General features: G+C 32.8%; 1 protein-coding gene across 1 annotated transcript; it reads left to right on the top strand.

Moving 5' to 3' along the window:
- The first annotated feature begins 8,979 nt into the window (after nucleotides 1–8,979).
- LOC139484250 (TBC1 domain family member 5 homolog A-like) lies at nucleotides 8,980–19,651 on the top strand. The gene is made up of 5 exons (XM_071267986.1): nucleotides 8,980–9,202; nucleotides 10,396–10,462; nucleotides 16,591–16,967; nucleotides 18,481–18,564; nucleotides 19,329–19,651. Exons 1-5 carry the CDS (start codon nucleotides 8,980–8,982, stop codon nucleotides 19,547–19,549), a joined length of 972 nt encoding a protein of 323 aa, XP_071124087.1. The 3' UTR covers nucleotides 19,550–19,651.
- Nucleotides 19,652–21,639: the final 1,988 nt, after the last annotated feature.

Genomic DNA, 21,639 nt, shown 5'->3' with positions numbered 1-21,639 from the left:
ATACAAATAAGAAAATTTGGTATGAGGACAACAATTAACAATGTGTAACAAGTAACCAATTATAGGTCAAAATATGCCCTCAAACACGAAGCTTTGGTTCTCATCGATAGCAAGCTGAAAAGGGATAAAAAATAACTAGTGTAAAACAATTACAACAGGAAAATCAACGTTCTAATCTATATAAAAAACGAAAAACGAGAAACATTAATGCAACAGATCAACAAACGACTACAACTAAACAAAAGGTTCCTAACTTAGAACAGGTGTAAAAAAATTGAAATGTAAGGGCAAGTATCCTTAAGTTGTCTTACTTACTTTATTAATCGATTGATCGATTGTTCAATTTGTTTAGTTTTATGCTTTATATGGGGTTTAAATAAGGGAAGTACCATGCATTGTCTCGCATATGAAAATTGCAGAAAAGGGAATAAAATTGACTATTTTATTAATACATTTGTTTAATCTTATCTGAATCAAAGCCGTATATAACGGACACATGTTTTGGTGTTATACAAATGTTTTACATAAGGGTGAGGGTTTGGTACCATTAATTGTCGTTTGTTGATCTGGTTCATAAGTATTTCTCGTTTCACGTTTTCTGTATAGATTAGACCGTTGGTTTTCCCGTTTGAATGGTTTTACACTAGTGATTGTTGGTGCCCTAAATTTATAGCTTGCTGTTCGTTGTGTGCCAATGTTCCGTGTTGAAGACCGTACTTTGACCTATAATGGTTTACTTTTATAAACTGTGACTTGGATGGAGAGTTTTCTCATTGACACTCATACCACATCATCTTATATCAATCTATAAATATATATGGTCCTAGAACATGTCTATATTCGAAAGTAGACCTTCATTGTTTTACTGATGCTTATATATTGAACTTTGTTTAACTGTTCTGTGTTACGACTAAGACTATTATACTAGAAATTTAAATGCCACCAATCATAAAATACTTTTACTATGAATTCAGTTCAAGTCTTTTCCCACTCTTATCGTATGTATTGTTTCAGAGTTTCAGAGTTACAATGACACTGTAGTGGCAGATCCAGAATTTTTCATAAAAAAAGGGGGCTGGGGCTTACTGGCCTAAGGGGGCCGCTCCAGTCATGCTTCAGTGATTCCCCATATAATGAACTAATCAACCAAATTTTTCCGACGAAAAGGGGGGGGGGCAACCCCCAACACTCCTGGATCCACCTCATGCACTGTTCCACTTCAAGATGATAAAGTAAGTTAATACCCTCTAAAAATATGGCATTATAACGTGACGTATAATTACATTAGTAAACGATGATCTATGATTTTTATAGGCTTACTGTTTGACAGTATTTTGGGATGTTTAGACGGACCTATTTACTATTTTTCGCTTTCCTAATCAAGGATGCTATAGTTCGTCAAAACTACCGAACTCCAAATCGGAAAGTCCTTAATCAATTTCACCTGAACAGCTCGCCAGGTCGTGTCTTGATACATGTAGCATATACTTTTTCTTGTTTCTACATTACTACTGTACTAGAGATTTTACAAGTAACGAACTATTTTTTTGTATAGATATAAAAAAAGAAGAGAAGAAGAGAAGAGAAAACTCTCCTCCATAGACCAAATAACATAGAAGTTAACAACTTTAATTCACAGTTCGACCCCAAACAATGAGCAAAACATATACCACATAGTCCGATATAAACGACGTTGAACTTACAAATGTAAAACAATTCAACAAGCAAAACTAAAGACCGCATTATTTACATTATTATCTGAAACAAACTGACTCTGATCGCAAGACAAGTCCTTAAAAGATAAGAATACAGTAGTGTCAAATTACTTTTCACGAGATGAAAAGTGCACATATTGCAATGATTCTCTGGTTGGTATATGTTTTCTGTTTTAGAGTAAACATTGTGCATACAGAAGATAAGAGGCTATTGCTTAATGACCCTGATGTACTGGTTAATCGACTGAACCGAATGGAAAGTGTCATGACTGTTCTCAATGGTACTGTTGTTCAACAACAGCCAACAACAGGCGTTCACTGTCCAAAAACAGGAACAAACTATTCAACAATTACAAAATTCATTGAACAATGTTCAACGTAAGACCATTATGTCATAATTGTCATTGTTTGTTCTTTTATTATTACACACGACATACCTGCGTATGTATACTTTCCACACAGCCAAGTATGTAGATTTTGAATTTAGTTATTATCCCCGTCCTTTGGCCTCAAGCAGATAGTTGTCTCATGTGCAATCGTACTATACGCCATGTCCTTGGTTTACATTTTGAGATGTAGCTTTCAATAATTAATTCGCATCGAATATAAACGGGAATATATCCATCATCTCAATGTTGTAATTGTCTGTGCCTACATGGGTATTGGAAACTCTGTTTATAATAAATGGCGTATTTTTTTTTAACAGATTCTGGTGCGACCTACATTATATGGGGAAGAAAAAAATGCCCAAATAATAACACAGTGTACTCAGGTATACTATAGATTTGCTATATGCAATCTCACCTTTAATCAATTAAAATATACCTTGTGCATGTCCTCTTTTAAAAATGCATATACATTGCAAGGTGGACAATAGTTTTATTGCTTAGTTTAAACATATTTTATTTGCTTAAATATGCAAAAGGGATGAGACACAAGTTAATAAAACTTATATAGTATTTTCCAAGTTTTATTGTATAGCTACCAAATGTTAAAAAATATGTTGATCTGTTTAGTTTTATAGTTACATTTTCTGTCCAGGAAAATTTATAGAAACGAATTAATTTGAGTGAATACGACCAAACGTATAACTGTTGATTAAATGCTGAATTTTGAGTCTTGTTTTCAATTTATAGTAGTTCATAGAGAAGATAGTATTGCTAAGTGTTCAAAAGAATCGAGAAACACAAGTTATTCCAATTTACAAAAGTCACCTTCGATTAATGAATAACCATTATCAGTCTATGGAAGAAGCGAATCGATAAAAACTTTTCTTATATCAACGATCGATATTGTCTTATATCAACGAGTTGCATTGTGGGAAATTTCAGACGAATGTTAGCATTTGTTCGAAGAAAGGCAGATTTCTCGGTATAAAGTAATGACTCTTTTTTTTAAAACAGGGTGACATTTAACACGACATACGTCTGCTGTATAATTTCCATGAATTATTTTATGTAATAACAAGCAAGGTGTATTAAACGAGAAACTTGAATTGTTGAATAAATGAAACATAACTGCACGATTTATCATTTGTAGATGTACACATTCTATAAATATCATGTAGCAAACAGTGGAATGCAATTGAGATGAATATAATTGTTTGCTAAGCCAAAATCACATATAAGTCAAAGATACTGCTATATTTTATTATATCAATGCGATGTTTGTCTTATATCATAGCGATGTTTTTTTAATATAAAAAAATTATGAATGCGATACTTATCTAATATAACTGCTATAGTTTTCTAATATAAAATGAATACACGTCACAATGCATGTCAAGAAAACCGCAAACATAATTCACAAACTTAGTTCATGACCGGCTTAATGTTTGAGAATCAATATCACTAAAATTTCGTATCTGTAACAAAATTAACGCTTACATGAACTTATCATTTTAAAAATGTTGCTTGACCCTATTGATAGTTGAAAGTGTTAACAAGCAGTTCAGTCTATTGTATTCAATCACATGGTTTAACCGACTAATTCTATTTGAAGTGATGATGCAACGGCAGAATTTAACTGCGGTTGTAAATAGTCTGTCTACCGACCTATTAGATTCTAATAAAGTTCCAGTGACAGATCCAGGCGGGGGGGGGGGGGGGGGGGGGGGCATTATAATGGGGATATATGGTTGGACCCCCCTGTAACCTGGGTTTGGAACCCTCTTTTTGAAAACGGCTGGATCCGCCCTTGAGGTCACACTGCTATAGCCTATCCACATGGGTAATATCGAAATAGACAAAAAATATCATTACTTAAAAAAAAAAGTTCTTTCAAACAATCCAATCCAATGCAGCTCCAAATAACAATGAATATTCAAATGGTAAAATAATTTCCAAACAAGTTAAAATGTACAAATGATGTCCCGAACTTTGAAGATACTACCTGAGTAGCCTCAGACTATAAATTGAACAATTTCAGATACAACGAAAATCAAAAATTTTGTCAAACAGAAAATGTATTTATTATTAACATAGAAAAAAATATTGTGAAGGAAAACAGTTTGGATATCAAAGACTTTTCCCGCTGGTAAATCGATATCTCTATGAACATATTTCAGCTCGCCGCGTGGCCGCTCTTTTACATCGCGATGACCGTGAGGGCATTCCGATGTATTGTTGCCACATAGATTTGACTTTCGTTTTTGACTAGTAACCGATCGTATAAATACGCGAACATTTCTTAGTGCAAAATTACAATCCGTATCGCTTGTTATAAATTCATTTCTTCAATGAATACTAAAAAATAATGTTTAGAAAACAAATAAATAAGATGTAAATGTCTGTTGACGGTAGAAATGTGTATATATCTTTTCTATATTCATACATTTAGATCGTTCAGTGCTGTTTATTTGGTATTTTTATTTCACGTAATCGTTCTTGTACCATCATAACTTTCGTTACCGTTAAAGCTTTAGAAGTGTGCTAGTTCATATTGCACTTTACAAAAGATTAAGCACCCAAATGACGTTTTTGGAGGACTGGAAAGCAGTTATTTATTTATTTAGGGGGAATTTTAAAGATTTATAGATATAAGAAGATGATGCATGAGTTCGAATGAGACAACTTTCCATCAAAGTAATAATTTGTTTCAAGTAAACTATTATAGATCAAAGTAGTGCCTTAAACACGGAGCTTTGGCTCACAGCAAAAATTACGAGTGTTAAACCATTCAAACAGGACAACCAACGATCTAATTTGTATAAAAAAAAAGAGATTCAAAAGTACAGGTCAGATTTTGTCGAATCAATCTGAACGAGGACAGTATGATTCATCTTTGTCACAAGTTAGTTTCATTGTTATCAATAAAGAAAGTCTTCCATGCGTGCGTTGCGAGCATATCAGATATATATTAGTTCGGTGCATTCATTTTAAAATTTGCTATAAAATGTTATATATGTGAACAATAATTTTGATACATTTTCAAATTTTGAAATGGTGGATTGAACCTGGTTTTATAGCGCTAAACCTCTCACGTGTATGACAGTCTCATCAAATTCTGTCATATTTACAAGACGCGTGAATAAAACAGACATGATAGGTAAAACTGCCAAAATATGGGTACAGCAGTCAAATATTTATACTAATAAGTACTAATATTGATATAACAAAAACACTGCTATGATATTTTAAAAGTATCGCATTGAAATAAGAACTAATAGCATCTGATATTTATGTATATAAGAAAAACACAGCACTTCAAATTTTACACGGACATAAACGTTTGCTTCTAACTAACTTCTGAATGTATATTTAGACTCAATTGTTGTTTATATTTGAACAATAAGTTTTAAAGTTAGTATTTTCTTAATTTTTTGTTGCCGAAAACAACATTTTCCGCATGGAATGTCAACATGTTTACAATTGATATTAGACAATAGCGCTATGTGATATAAGAAAAAAAATTATCGATTCGCTTCTTGCATAGACTGATTATAATAACCAATAAACAGCACACCATACATACAGAAATAACGAATATATTAAAGCAAACAAAATTAGCTGTTTAAAAAAAATTTCACTCAACAATTTAAAACATCTTTTTATCAAATATAACACATGTGCAACATATATTTGAATACTACTAGTAGTATGCAATGTTTTGTGTAACTATAGGATATGCATTTGGCGACAGTACAGCGAAACCGGAGCGACTGTCGAATACGTTTGTCTACACCAGACCCAAACGATGTTGAAACTAATGGCGAGGATCATGACCGATTTTTTTTTTACACCAATTTTTATGCTTCTGATGCTGTAGGTGAAGACGTCCCTTATGCTCTTTGTCGCACAAATCATGCCAACACAGCTATAATGATTCCAGGGAAGAACACTTGTTACAGTGGATGGAAGGTTGAATACCATGTATATTTGTCATCAGGGCATTATGGTAATGAAGCTGCTACAACTTATGTTTGCGTTGATATAAAGCCAGAGTATATTATAGGAGGCGTGAATCAAAATCTTGGTTAACTGTTTTTTGAAGTTCTTACCAAATGCGGTTCTTTGAAGTGTCCACCATACAAGAACAACTACCCTCTGACTTGCGTAGTTTGTTCTAAGTAAACATAAAATTAAGAAAAAAATGAAGATTATGTTTTTGTGTTACTTATTTATTTCAACGTTCCTCTGCACTACCGAATGCACAGAAATGAAATTTAGCAAGAAAAGACCTCATCTTGAATTTCACGATTACAAAAAAAGAAAAATATCATAAAAGAAAAGAAAAATTTGTCTACGGAAACGAATGCCCTTGCTCAAGCTTTCAATTTTTCTACTTAAAAGTCGAACTTTGTCTGCATGTTGCGGTTCTTACATTCGGACGAGGAAAACTCAATTTTCAAGAGTTGGAAAGCAAATATGTGACGGACATACGGAAAAGTTGGCGTTCAAATGTAATTCATTTAATGCCCCAGTTGCTTATGACGAGGGCATAACTCATCTTTCAATAATGACGACTTTGGTATGTACACTAAGGAGATTTATCCTGCCGAATGGATTTTAAATAAAGCATATACTAACAATGGACACTGCCCTTTCCTGGATCTTGATATCTATATCTTAAACGGGAAGCTAAAAACTAAAATATATGATAAAAGAGATGACTTTTCATTTCCTATTGTTAATTATCTTTTTTTAGATGCTGACGTCCCCTTGTCATAACCTTATGGTATTCATATATCTTAACCTGTTCGATTCGATCGCTCGTGTATGTAACAAGGTATTTAATTTCAACAAAAGAAATCTATATTAATGCAAAATTATTACACAAGGATTTTCGATATCATAAACTAAGTCAAAACATTTACTAAATTTTATCATCGATACAAGGACACCATTCGTAAATATAAATCAAAATGAAGACTTCCAATATTTTATGGTAATATTCTATACAGAGCACAAAAATGTCGGCATTCACATCAAAAACTAACCAAACCTTTAAAGAGATTTACTCGGAAAGGTGCTAGTTACCATTCTGTTGTCATGTGATTAAAAATGGCATGTTTTGGTATACATATTGATTCACTTATAGGGTATTTGCATCGGAAATAAACACATTTATTCTAAAACCAGTTGTTGTCATGACACGCGTTATGTTCTTCTCATATATTTTATGATGGTATGATAATAATCCCATAAAAGGAGGGATTGTACTTGATTTTCATATGATGAAGACATTATATTTCAATCAATTTAATTGAGGTCTGGAGCTGGCATGTCAGTAACTGCTATTAGTCCTTTATTAATTTATATATATATATATATATTGTCATTTTTGCTTGGTTTCTTTTGTTACATATTCTGACATCGGACTCGGACTTCTTTAATCTGACTTTTACTGTGCGTGTTGCTATGTGTTTCTTTAATCATCATTGGCTAGAGGTATAGGGTTAGGATTGAGATCTCACAAACTTGTTTAATCCCGCCGCATTTTTGCGCCTGTCCCAGTCAGGAGCCTCTGGCCTTTGTAAATCTTGTATACTTTTAAATTTTAGTTCATTTATATGCTTTGGAGTATAGTGTGACGTCCATTTATCTGAACTAATACACAATTTATAAAAATGATAAATTACAATTTATACCCTTTTTTCAAATACTAATAACAAAAAACTACCATTTTCAATTCAGTATTCACCAGCATGAACCGCATACAAACTGTCAAAATGTGTCTACCTCTAGTTAACAATATTTTGCAAAACTGAGTTGTAGTCATGGTAGTGGTATTGAAAAAGTCAATAATTTAAAACTGTTGTTTAGAGTGTCGTTTAAAAAGAGTGACTTTATTGACACCTGTTGTTTCCTTTTTCCTTTTTCGATATTCAAAACTTGGATATGTCCAAACTGATTTTTTTTTACTCAAATTATTTTTTCCTTAATTTTTTTTTCTCTCAATTTTTTTTTCTCTAAAAACTTTTTCCTCAATTTTTTTTCTAAATTTTTTTTTTCTCTAAAAACTTTTTTCTCAATTTTTCTTTCTCAAAATTTTTTTTTCTCGAATTATTTTCCTCAAAATATCATTTTTCCCTCAATTTTTTCTTCCATTTCCTTCAATATTAACGTTTCGACGGCAGTTATTGTACTCTTGTTTTTGTTTTTTTAAGACAAGAAGTTTTTCAATACATGATTATAATTAGTCGTTTAAAGAATACTTTTCTTTAAATATGTCATGTGCACATCACATTATTTAGTAGTTAAAGGGAAGATGTGGTATGAGGTTAAAAGGAAGTAAATAAAGATGACTGGCGATACCTAGATTTTACATCCAATAGGTATAAGTAAATTTATTTTCTGCTGCCCTGGTAATTAGAAATCAAAATTGAAATAGTGAGAAATGAGTGTTGGCCATTGGTGTTCTTCATTTAAACTATTTCCAAAATTCCGGAACCGTTGAGTACCCTTAAAAATGCCATTTGCTATCAAAAAGGCTGCGGAACCATATGTGTTTTGTAGTTTCAATTACAACCACAGGTCTTGATATTCAGAATTCGACATGTTTTTAAATGGATCTTTGATAGTGAAAACGTATGACCAAAAAAGGCTACCATTGTAGCCAATGTAAATAATTACTTCTTTGTAACCGAAAGTGCCAATGTGACAACTCTCCATCAAAGTAACAATTTATAATAGTAAACCATTATAGGTCAACATTCGTATATCATTAAATGTCTGATAGCCTTTATGACCTTTTCTAGCTGTAGAATGATAAGGATCAATGTGTGTCACTTTATTTCCTCAAAGCTGATAATAGACGTCTTACAATGATTGCATGGTTAATATTTTTTCTTTCTTTTAAGGTCAGTCTGGTAAACACAGAAGAGAAGAGGTTTTTGCTTAATGACCCAGATGTGCTGGTAAATCGGTTGAATCGACTGGAAAGTGTCGTGGCGGTACTCAATAACACAGTGCAACAACAGTCAATAACAATTCAGAAACAGGAAAAGACAATTAAACAATTACAAGATTATGCTAGCACTACTCAAAGTAAGAGTATTTTGTTGTTTATAGTTCGTATATTTAACTAAGTAACTCAGTGATATTGTTGGCTTTTTTCAAAACTACCTCTACCCTTTTTTATTGGGAAAATTTGCGTCATTTTTATCAAATTGGGAAATTATGATAAACCCTGAAATTGACTGGAACTTTAATTTGCAGACCCCCTTTCAAGAGGTAAACCCTCATTTGAAATAAGACCCCTTATTGTCAGAAATGATACATAAATAGACCCTCAAATCTGCACATATAGTCATTTTAGGCATGAAAAATTAAGTTTGTATCAAAGACAATTACTACTGAGACTGCACTGTTTGGGAAAAAAGTTGTCTTTTTGGGAATAATTTTAAGCCATTTATATTTCAAATTGGGATTCTGCTCCAGGGGAAAAAGCCTTTATTCTCCGGTAGTTTAAGGCAAACAATATCACTCCTAACTATTTATTCAAATCCGTCTTATTTGACGACAAGATTATATATATAAAAAATAGAACAACTCGAACAAACAACAGATGTATTTTTTATCTTCTCTTAATAAGATTGCAAGGTATCGTCTTTAGCTAATAATTTGATGTTTCAAATGTGAAAGATATTTAGATTTGTATCATACATTCTTAATTTCAAAAGGTCTCCTAATGTCTCCTTCCATTGCTGCATTCAACGTAGCTAAAGTCGCCCTATTTTATAAAACCCGTGAATAACGATGTTAATAGATTTAATTATTTTATATAAATTATGCTCCTTTTTAATTTTTGAACATCATTCCTTCATATTGTGACATTATGAATACTCCCATAAAACGTTGTGAACAGAAAAGACACTAAATGTTTCTTTCCAGTAAAATGGGATAAACAGTACAAAAAGAGAAGACATTAAAAGTTTTATTCTTCCCTATACTAATTTATAGGTTTTTCCTATTGCACTCGCTTATTTTCAGTGTATTTATATTTTTTACACTTAACGCATGTAAAATTACAGTTAATGTTACCTGCGTTATATGTGTCTTTTAAACTAAAGGCATAATTATGTCCAGTTGGAGAACCGATTAGTCATTTTCTAAAAGTTGTAATCTGTGAATATACTCTTTGACAGATGACCAACTTGCCCATATATAATAACCATACGGCTGTCTTAGCCATAATTGCTAGTGTGCTTAAAATGTCTGAAGTAAAAAATATATTCTAGGCCTTGGGACAACGTATATTAGATGGGGAAGAAAGCAGTGTCCTAATAATAGCACAGAATTAGTGTAATCAGGTAAGAATGTAATTAAGATACTAGTAAATGAAACAAAATTAATTTAAATCACAAATATATGTTTTATGAAAAAAGAGTCTTAAAAATAGTTTACGCCGTTGCCTTGGACACGATCATTTGTGTTACCGGGTATCTATGCCTCGCATTCTGCAACCCGCGTCGAAAGCGAGGGGAATGAAAACAGCTTAAATTAGCTGTCTGATCAGTTTGCATCTAACTTAACAGTAAACAATGAAACGTTAAATCTAGTACTAGCTTCGGCATTTTTCTATATTCTTTCAATTTTGTTAGAATTCTGATCTCTATTGAGTTGCGGTCTCGTATATATAAGCACATATGAGGATAGCAAAATCAGAAATGAATATTTTGATTAGATTGATATTGTTTTCAAGTGTTTTTGAAAAACTTCAATGCAAACATAACCCTCTTTTTGTAGATAATATATAATTTCATGTTAGTTGTAGTTCAAGTTATGCTTAAAGTTGGTAAAATGGAGTGATCAACCTGATTTTAATTATCATTTTATTACTATGACTTTAAAAAAACCACCCCTTCCTCTTTCCCACCATTTGCAGTAGTTTTTATTTCAAAGAAGCAACGATATATAATCAGACTTGCTAATTCAATCCATTCTGCACAAGTATTATAATATTAAAACAGAGTAAAATTTAATGTATTTCCACGCCCATTTAAAGAGAATTTGACATATACACAGGAAATCGTTAAAAACACCTTCTATTAGAAGATGAAATAAAAACATTTTGGGAGGCAACTTATAAATGTTAATATCTGAAAAACAACCCTCGGGACCACTTGCATTGAATCTTATGTATAACTTTCGAATTTTGGAATTCTATTGGGCATGGTCATTGTTATATAACGTCTGAATGCAAATTGTAAATGTACACCAAATACGCACAAATGTCAACCTCAAACCATAATTGGCAACACTAATTTATCAAATAAGTCACAAATTTGGAAACTGTAGGATCAATCCTTTGAATATTTTTTAGGATGTTTAGACTTGAAGTCGTCAATATCGAGATCCTGCAAAACGTGTTTGTAATTGAAAATTTTAGTTGCAATAGGTTTGGTATAAGTATAAGAAATGATCGGTACAGACTGGTCTTTGAAATAAGGAGGTATATTCGATTGAACTAATTTATGATTAAGGATATTGCCTAAGTTGACGACATCGAGACCTTTGTTGGCAAAGGAAAGATTAAGGAAAGATCTTTTCTCTTTTTCATCTTTTCCAATGCGGACTGGTTGAAAAGTCTGTGACTTGCAATATCCGAAATTATAGCTTCAAGTTTGTATTGGATTTGAATGAGGGTTTGTAACAGTAGATTCCAAACATAAATTGAACAGAGAATGAAGTTTGTAAGGGGTAATGAATAAAGTTTCGTGCGAATGTGATGAATACCTAACGGCTTTTGTATAAATGGCAGCAGGTCATTAATAGAGACATCATGCAGAGAAGGTGATGTATAATGACGATGACCATGACTGCATCTACATCAAGGAGTCGAGTTGAAAATATTCATCACATTCACCGAGTTACACGAAGGACTAGATAGAATACGTATACCATAAATTTTGTCATTGCAACCATAAGGTGTCGCAGTTCCCAATTGTCGAATACAGTAGTCTTCTTTTTGTCTACGGAGAGTCGTTGAAAGATTAGGATTGTTAGAGCTATGGTATATCTTTTCGATAATGCGAACTGTCATAGAAACGATGGAATGATGGGCTGATTGAAATGCTGGTATAGAATGTCGTTAGCATTGAGGTTGATGTCTGATCTGTGACCGCACATACGTTTGTTTAGCCTTCCTTTCGTTTCACCGACGTATACCAATCCGCAAAGGTTGCACTCTAATCCGTAGACGACATTTATCGATTTACAATTCAGATCATCGTAACTTCTGGTGAAATATGACTTCTTGGTCAAATTGCTAGTGAATTCAGCATCTGTAATTAAAATTGCACCAAAAACTAGAGGTGATCTTAGGTGCTCCGGAAGGGTAAGCAGATCCTGCTCCACATGTGGCAACCGTCGTGTTGCTTATGTGATATCAAATCCGGTAAATAGTCTAATTCGGTAGGTCACATTCATGAAAGGGAAGGGGATTGTAGTTACGACGTAAGTAACATATCCGATATAATTTGTGAAACGGTTATTCCATAACGGTCAACCTACTCGTGATGGCGGCCGTAAAATTTACAAAGGGATGATTTCAACTTCACCATTTGAAACTCTTGGTTTGATAGCTTCCTTGTGAGCAACAACCATCTATCAAGAAAAAAATGATAGGAAATAAAAGCACGGGAATATCGTATCAATTGGGAGATATATACCCCGTATGCAGGTGCTGCTGGAATGTTGCTACTTAGAAATGGAAAGTTCACAATTGGAAAGCTGAAATCATCTGAAATTGTGTCGTAAAGTTTTGTTTTCAACCAACCCTCATTATCAATTTCTAGATGTAAGTCAAGATATGAAGCCGACTTAAACGTATCTGTAATATCCTTTATCTCTAGTTCAATGGGATAGATGCGGTCCACATAGTCACCAAAGTTTGAATTATTTAGTGAAAGAACATCATCTTTATAGCGGAAAGAAGAGTTAAAGGATATTGCTAACTTATCTTTCTTCCTAAGAAGTTCCTGTATGAAGTCAGCCTCATAATACTAAAGAAATAAGTCGGCAAGTAGAGGGGCACAGTTTGTTTCCATTGGAATGCCGACCGTAAATGTACAGTAAAAAGCAACCCCAAGAATGATAATGGGGTACTAGTACTAAAATATGAAAAAAAGAGTATTGAAAAAAATAAAGAATAGAAAAAATCAACCATTATTATTCAAAAATATGGAAATACCTTTCAGACCCTCATATAAACTGCGTTTGTTGGTTTTGAAGCTTCTTTCGATTTCTTATTCCAACAATGTAGTTAAAATTAAAATAGTTCATTGAAATAACACAAAATCACCAGCAGGCCCTTTAAACGTGAAGAAACTATTCAAACGTTTAATTTCGTGGATAAATAAGTTGGCTGTACGGTTTCCAATGGAAATGCAAAGAAGTGGAAGACGAGGAATTCACAAATTCACCGTCTATTGCAAAATCTCTGTTGCAAACTGGTTTCAAGTTTTATTTTGACTTCGATACTGAACACATATATTTTTCGGTAAAGCTATTTCGGTAGTTAAACATTAAAATGAACGTTGTAAAAAATCGAAATGAAGATTTCATGAGGCAACTGTTGACCGATGACCGCGTTAGACAAGTGACCGCTGGTTTGTGCCTGAGACAGTTGTTGGTATACCGTAGTTCATATGGTTCAATAAGAGTATTATTAAGGCCTTCAAATTGGAACTTGCTCTTAAATATCACTACTTCAAATGTTATGTGAATCTTTTTTTGTTGTGTAGGGTGTTATTGGTTAGATTTTATTTTTATTTTCTTGTTTGAGGGTTTGCGTTTTTTCCCCAGAAATTATTGACCTTTTTTGTTATACACATCGTTGTCTCTTATCTGATGTACACAATGGTTATCTTATCCGCCGCATAAAGCGTTTATCTCGTTACTACTGTACAACCTTGACAATATGATAAATCAACATTCATTGTCTCTTTACCATATTAAATGGAAAATTATAATGTATAGATCAAATGAGTTTGGTTGAAAACATATTTCAAACGGGATAGCACGTCCTCATTTTTACGGAAATGATGTTAACCATGCCCAGAAATTTAGAAATGATCCGGGTAAACTTATCTCTCCTTCAATTTAACTTATTCTAAAAGGTTACCAATTCAACACTTTTATACTATCATTGAATATTTTTTTTATTGGTATAAATATTGATTCGATTATCAGTAAATTAAAAGCAAACTAAATATTACTAGTATGTTATATACATATACACATTCATGGACCTACAATCTGTCGAAACCTATATCTTGGCAATGCACAAGGTTTATGACGTCTTTACACTAAATCCATTGGATGTTGTATGTGTACGGATTGATAATTTAGTCTTAGATGTATGAGTTTTTGTTAATTAGTGGTTAGTGGCTTTGAACAAGCTGTAAGTTAACTGCAAGTACTCTCAGATCTGTACCTAGTGTATTTTTGTTGTTGTGATGTATAAGTACCCGGCCAAGTCCACTTGTATTTTTGTACATCTGATGAGTTAAGCCTTTTTCAACTGATTTTATTTTGTACTGTTATACCACTGTTAAAGGTTAGGGGAGGGTTGGAATCCCGCTAACATGTTTAACCCCGCCACATTATGTATTTATGTGCCGGACCCAAGTCAGGAGCCTGTAATTCAGTGGTTGCCGTTTGTTTTTGTGTAACATATCTGTACATCAATAAGGCCGTTAGTTTTCTCGTTTGAATTGTTTTTCCATTGTCATTTCGGGGCTTTTTACAGCTGATTATGCGGTATGGGCTTTGCTCATTGTTGAAGTCCGTACGGTGACTTATAGTTGTTAATTTCTGTATCATTTTGGTTTCTTGTGGAGAGTTGTCTCATTGGCAATCATTCTACATCGTCTTTTTTATATTCTTGCGTAGAAATCAAATTAAACAAATCCTTATCAGTCCAAAAACATAAACCAGCTATTTTAAGCCAAACAGTCATTTCTTTTACAAAAAAATCACTACTGACGCTCGAATCAAACAAGCTAACATACCAAATTAAGAACGAAGTTTTAGAGCATTGAGGGCCATTTCGGAAAGGCTTAGCCAAATACAGATAAGAAAATCTTCTCCTGGGGTATCAATTCTTAGTATTACAATCAATTTTTTTGTTGCAATCAGTAAATTTTGAATGATAATTTATTTTTGAATCGAATTTTTGCCTTCTGTTGTTTGGAACCAAATATCCAGTCCTTCTGTAGCATATGTTGAGTGTCGTTTTTGGTCTTTAATAGTATATAATATTTTCTTTTCTTCTGTTATATAAAACCTTCAACAATATATCGCACTTGATTTCAATCGTTTTATCAAGATCTATTCAGAGTTTAACACTGTTTATACCTATAAATACATTTAAAAAACTTTCAGAACTTTTGGTTTTGGTCTTCGTAGGTATAATGCATGTAGGTAATTTTGAGCAGCCTGGATCGATTACACTAACAATTTAATCCTGCGTTTATCTGTTTATATTTTAGGTTTTTATATTTGACTGGCAGTTTAAGGCTATGTGTGTTGATTCACTAGGTATTGTGTAGATACACCATTGACCTTACCTTAGCATATCTTATATTATTCCTTTATGTTTCCAACTAATTCGTTTTTACGGATATTTTCAATGGTTACGCTTTTCTGAAACCATGCAGTTCATAACATACCTCAAACGAAACTCAGTAGAAGTTTTCGAAATGATAGAAAAGCTGCTGTTCGATATCATTAGGAAATGAGTGGTTTTGGCAAATTCTAGTAGTTTAATGTAGTTTACCGTAGTTTCATTTTTACGGTATTTTATTAATATTTCACAAAAAAAAAAGAATGCCACCCACAGTCCCAGTATTTTTGATCGGACATTTGAATAGTTGCAGTTCATCAAAGACTACGGGTACTACTAACGTTCGAATACTAAATTCAAAGAAGGAGCATTTGAACTTATTCAATGGTACATATCAGCGAATTTATTTCGAAGAACTAAAACGTTCTATGATAAATTGTAACATTTTAAGATTGGCTTAAATTTCAATAGTTTTTCGAATGAAATTGTAATTGTCACGATTACATTCTTATATATTATATATTTACGCTTTCGATGATTTCTTTTGTTTATTTGTTTTATAAATAATTCGATTTGGACAAATATAAAAAAATGCTTGCCTTAAAAAAATACCAGTCGGTGACACAATTATGGAAAATGTAGGAGTATGTCGAATCATAGATGTCCTTTTAAAAATGGTACTATCCAGATCTTTGGGTTCAAATACACCAGTTGGCATATGCATGTACACTTGTTGATATCTTTGTCTATGTCACCTTACTTAACACTAGATTGATAAGAAATAATTTGTATCAAATCGTTTCTTCATAGCACACGAACTAAGTTCAAGTATGATTATTTGGTTAATATTTTTCTTTTGTTTTAGTGTTCATCTGATCACTTCAGAAGAGAAAAGGTTATTGCTCAATGATCCAGATGTACTCGTTAATCGTTTAAACCGAGTAGAAAATATCGTTGCAATACTGAATGCCACAGTAAAACGCCTATCCACTGAAAACCAACAGCAGACGTTAACTATCCAACAGCAAGAGAAAACCATTCAGCAACATCAGATATCAACCCTTCAACAACAGGCATGGATTACACAACAAAACACATCAAATCAGCAGCAACAGGCATCAATTCAACAACATCAGGCATTAATCCAACAACAGCAGACAACAATCCAACAACAGCAGACAATAAATCAACAACAGGAGCAGACAATTAAACAATTGCAAAGCTCATTTAACAGTATTCCAAGTAAGATTTTTTTTCGTAAAGAAGAGATTCTTCAAAAGATGCCAACAAAAGTCAAAGAATAGCACACAGTGTCTTTTCCCAACAGCCGTGTTGCTACTAGTAACAGTATGTTGATGATGCATATGCGGTGAATATGCAAACCCAAAAATTCTGATTGATAGATATCTTTGTCTTCGTCTGAGCACGGCTGAGATTCATATTAAAATATATTTCGGAAGCTATATGAACATTTGCAAATATATGGAAAACCTTTGCATATATCTAACACACTATGTGAATAGAACGCAAATACAAGTGTCTTTTTTGCTTATGTTTGACGATGTTGTAAATTCAATGTAAAAGGTGGCCTTTCGTATATTTATATCGGACGACAAAACAACCAATTAAGGTTAACATTTAAATACGTTTCAGTACTTTATAAATGTAAGTTATTAATACGACCGTTGTCTTTACTTACATTTAACTTTGTTTTAAAGTTAAGGAAAGATTAGCATAATTTTTGCAATTTCTTTGCATATATAGTGTACGAATGCAAATTTATCATGTATTGATTCACCAAATAATGAGTATTGAGATATATAGTGTAACAAAGTGCCTATCTTTGCCTTGCCTTTATATACACGAGTGAAGTAATCCAAATCAACCTTTTCATGCAGTGAATCTCCTTTTTTAAAATTTTATTAGAATCTGAAGCACACTAAAAGTCTTAATTTTCTGATGTTAAAGTTTGAAACCGGACATTGACATATGAAATCAAACTAGATGTGGTATAGACTAGATCAACGATAAGTGGAATTTTTTATTTAACATAATGAGAGTTGTAACCATTACAGAAATAGGTTTTTACAACTTGTGAGAATAGGATATCGCTTGTTATCTTACCTTTACATTTCTAGGAATATGATTGGTTAACAGCGTTCTCGTGGAAGCCGAGTATATTCAATATAAGTTATTTGGGAGGCAGGGCTTATTTCATACACAGTTAGTAGTGGAGTTACGTCCTATTATATTCCATTTAAGGTTATAAGGAGGCGGGGCTTATTTCATAGACGGTTAGTAGTGGTATAACGTCCCTTTAAACAAAACAGTACTGAGAAAAAACCTTAAAGGTTTCAACAGACGAAGAAAGTGATGATAAAGTGAAATAAATTCATAAAACACATTTAAATCTAACAAATTGTCATTGTTGGCATCTGTTTTTGTAGGATCAAAGGAAGTAGTTTCTTAATCATGTTAATGTTAACTTTATTGAAGACTTGCTCATTTTGATAGGTCAGTAGTCTAAATTTTACACGTTAAGATAGTCGGTAAGATAAATTCGCTCTCACCCCATATGGAATTTACTGACCCCATATATACCGTATTATGTCACTAGCACACTATGTAACTAATAATACCAACTCGAGTTATTAGAGATCAATATAATGATAAACGAGCCTCCGTTTCATGTTTTAACAATCTATCTTTCAACATATTTGCCATTGGTCTATCTGCAATACGTCGAATATAATTTTCTTCATTCCAGGTCTTGGAACAACCTATATACGATGGGGAAGAAAGCAGTGCTCAAATAACAATACAGAATTGGTATATTCCGGTAAATATTATTATGAAGTTAATTTGATGGATTACACGGTTAAGGTTCTTGTAGTTGCCAGTCTTATTCCTGTGGTGCCTTGTTAACATTGTGTTTTCAACTGGAAGTAGTTTGATAAGATTAGTTTATGATCCTATATATGAAGTTTGTATATGACGAACATTTGCTAAGAACTCAGTATCTGGTTGAATCAGCATGTTAATGAAATCAGTATCATGTTATTCTAAAAAATATGTAATATGTTACGATTGTAAGTGTCAGTGTTACAATTTAAAATCAAATATTAATTTTGTTTTACCCAAATGATAAGACAACCGGTTTGCTGGTCCGAACTCAGAAAGTGTCGATGATCTTTTTCCGACCGTAATCACGAATCAAGCGCCACTGCAAACTAATATGTAGTCCAAACTGTCATATCGTCGACTTAGGAGGGTTAATGTTTTATTTGTTATTTTCCGCCTCTTTTTTCCTATCTTTGAATTTTTCTATTGAAATATGCAAACTTTGAGTGAAAATGCGTATTCTAAATAACTCTATCAGAACATTCCATCGGACGTTTTATATCAAAAGTATATTTTAGTGACGGTTATTTCAAGAAAGAATACATAGTTGTCTTCACTTGATAAAGAAAGAATTTTTATTTTAAAATATTGTATTTCACCAATATTGCATATAAATTTTAACAAATTTAAGACTATAACGTACATTTTTTGAAGAATATAAATGCAATATGTCTCAATATTGATATTACATTCTTATAACAGGCTTTGCAGGTGGAAGTCACTATACTGATGCAGGTGCAGCTGCTGAATATGTATGCTTACCACCAGATCCAGATTATGTAAAGACTAGTGGGACAGAATATGGTCGCATGTACGGTGCAGAATTTGACAACGCTTTCTTTGCATCCAATGCTAACGATGAAGATGTTCCTTGTGCTCTATGTAGAACAGAACGTGCCACATCTGTTGTTATGATTCCGTGAAAAAATACATGTTACAAAGGCTGGACGATGGAGTATCATGGATATTTGGCGTCAGGGAATCATGGTCATGCAGCCGCTTCGGCTTACGTATGTGTTGAGCTCAACCCAGAATATATTATTGGAGGCGTTGATCAGCATCTTGGTAAATTGTTTTATGAAGTTCTTTCCAAATGTGGATCCTTGAAATGTCCTCCGTATATAAACAATTATCCCCTTACATGTGTAGTCTGTTCTAAGTGAAAATGACAAGAAAAGAATTAATTAAAATCTATTTTCTCGTTAGTTCTATGAATGCTTTGAATCACAGCTTGACAATTAGAGCCCCGAGAAAACAAGTCTCATTACGGTATAAGATCCTTCCATATTTATTTTTCGTATACCGGAACAAAAAGGTTATTTTTGAAACAATTGTTGAGGCATATAACTAATGATTACGACGTGTTATTTCAAAGCATCATCCTTTAAAAGTAGAGTCACAAAAATATTGAACTCCAATGAAAATTCAAAACGCAAAGTCCCTTGTCATATTCCTGACTTTGTACAGACATTTTCGTAAGTAAAAATGGTGACTTGAACCTGGTTTATAACTAGCTAAACCTCTCACTTGTGTGACAGTTGCATAAAATTCCATTATATTGACAATGATGTGTGAACAAAACAATACAAAACAGGTAAAAATGTCACAATATGGGTACAGCAGTCAACATTGTGCTATAATCTCAATAACTATAAAAACAAACAAATATGTGACAAAGAGACACCAACTGGCATATAAAGAAAGCTCGTAAGCAAAAATGAAAGACAAGAATCCCCAAAAATACCATAGCAAAATAACACAATGACGGAATGAAGTACAGAGCCACATCAAATGAATATCACAAAAATTGACTAAACAGTCAAAGTAACATCCAAAGAGAATATTTTAACACGTTATTATGATGACATCAGTACACAGAATCTATGCTTTAAGACCATCGGATGTCATTTGTGAAGTTAATACGGAATATTTATCAACAAGGTCTTGGTACCTTTCGATGATTTTTTTTAGAAAAGGACGATAAGTTCTTTGGCATACCCCTGGCTTATTACCTTTTGCTCAGACATTGGTGACGTTTTACAAATTATGAGTAGTATCTGAATAACAAAAAAGTTAGGAAATGTATATCCCATATGCACGCGAAGTTGATATTTTGTTAATAAGTTTGGGGAAATTGAATAGTTTCAAAATTAAAATAGTCTCAGAACCCAATAAGAAAAGTTAGGATTATTAATGGAAAGAACATTATCAATATAATCATCTAAATGTGAAATTAAATTACCTGACATTTTTAATCATCTTGTTTTTTTTTGTGTCTGATGGAACTCCAACTCATATGGAAATAAGAAGAGGTCGCAAGGAAATGTGCACAGTTCGTTCCAATAGTAATGCCGACAATTTGTTGAAAAATTCTACCTGCAAATTCAACAAATATGTTGTCAATAAGAAACTCACGCATACGGATCACTTGTTCATGTGTGTAACATCTTTTACCTTTTTGTTCACTATTAACAAAATATGCTATATGGTATTCCAAAGTAATAAATGTATAGCGCATGCTACAATTTTTATATTGAAAAGTATGGTGGATTATTTCTTTTAGACGATTTTTTTATTTCAGTGAAATGTTGGTATACATTGTTGGAACCCTGTTCCTCACGTCGTGTTTTTAGTTATTTATATTCAAATATCATTTTCGATAGTACAGGATTTGTTTATCATGATTTCATTGGAAGAGGATTGTTGCTCACAATAAAGCAATTTTAATAACGAGTTCCTAGTACTAACGTTGAAAATTATCCCTTCAAAAATTTTACGGAAACGACGCCATCACAAGTTACAATGTGGTTGATTGTTTTGGAATTTTCTGTTTCAAAGATGACGACGTAACAATGACGTAAACAAAATTCCGTTCTCCTTTTCCACAAATGTGACATATATAATTAGACTTATCACTTGGTTTGTACGTACATGAGTAATACGACGGATGCCACATGTCGAGCAGGATCTGAATGTTTTAATTACTAAATTCAAAACTAATGATATCAAATAT

Source organism: Mytilus edulis, chromosome 8, assembly GCF_963676685.1.
Source record: "Mytilus edulis chromosome 8, xbMytEdul2.2, whole genome shotgun sequence".
NCBI classification, from domain to species: Eukaryota; Metazoa; Mollusca; class Bivalvia; order Mytilida; family Mytilidae; genus Mytilus; species Mytilus edulis.
This window is presented reverse-complemented; position numbering and strand designations above follow the sequence as displayed.

What these genes read in the sequence shown, in the direction of transcription:
- LOC139484250 (XM_071267986.1), top strand. Translation starts at nt 8,980, where the DNA reads ATGATTGCATGGTTAATATTTTTTCTTTCTTTTAAGGTCAGTCTGGTA. An exon ending in TTATGCTAGCACTACTCAAA is followed by an intron (nt 9,203 to 10,395) that starts GTAAGAGTATTT and finishes AATATATTCTAG; the next exon opens with GCCTTGGGACAACGTATATT. An exon ending in CTCATTTAACAGTATTCCAA is followed by an intron (nt 16,968 to 18,480) that starts GTAAGATTTTTT and finishes CGAATATAATTT; the next exon opens with TCTTCATTCCAGGTCTTGGA.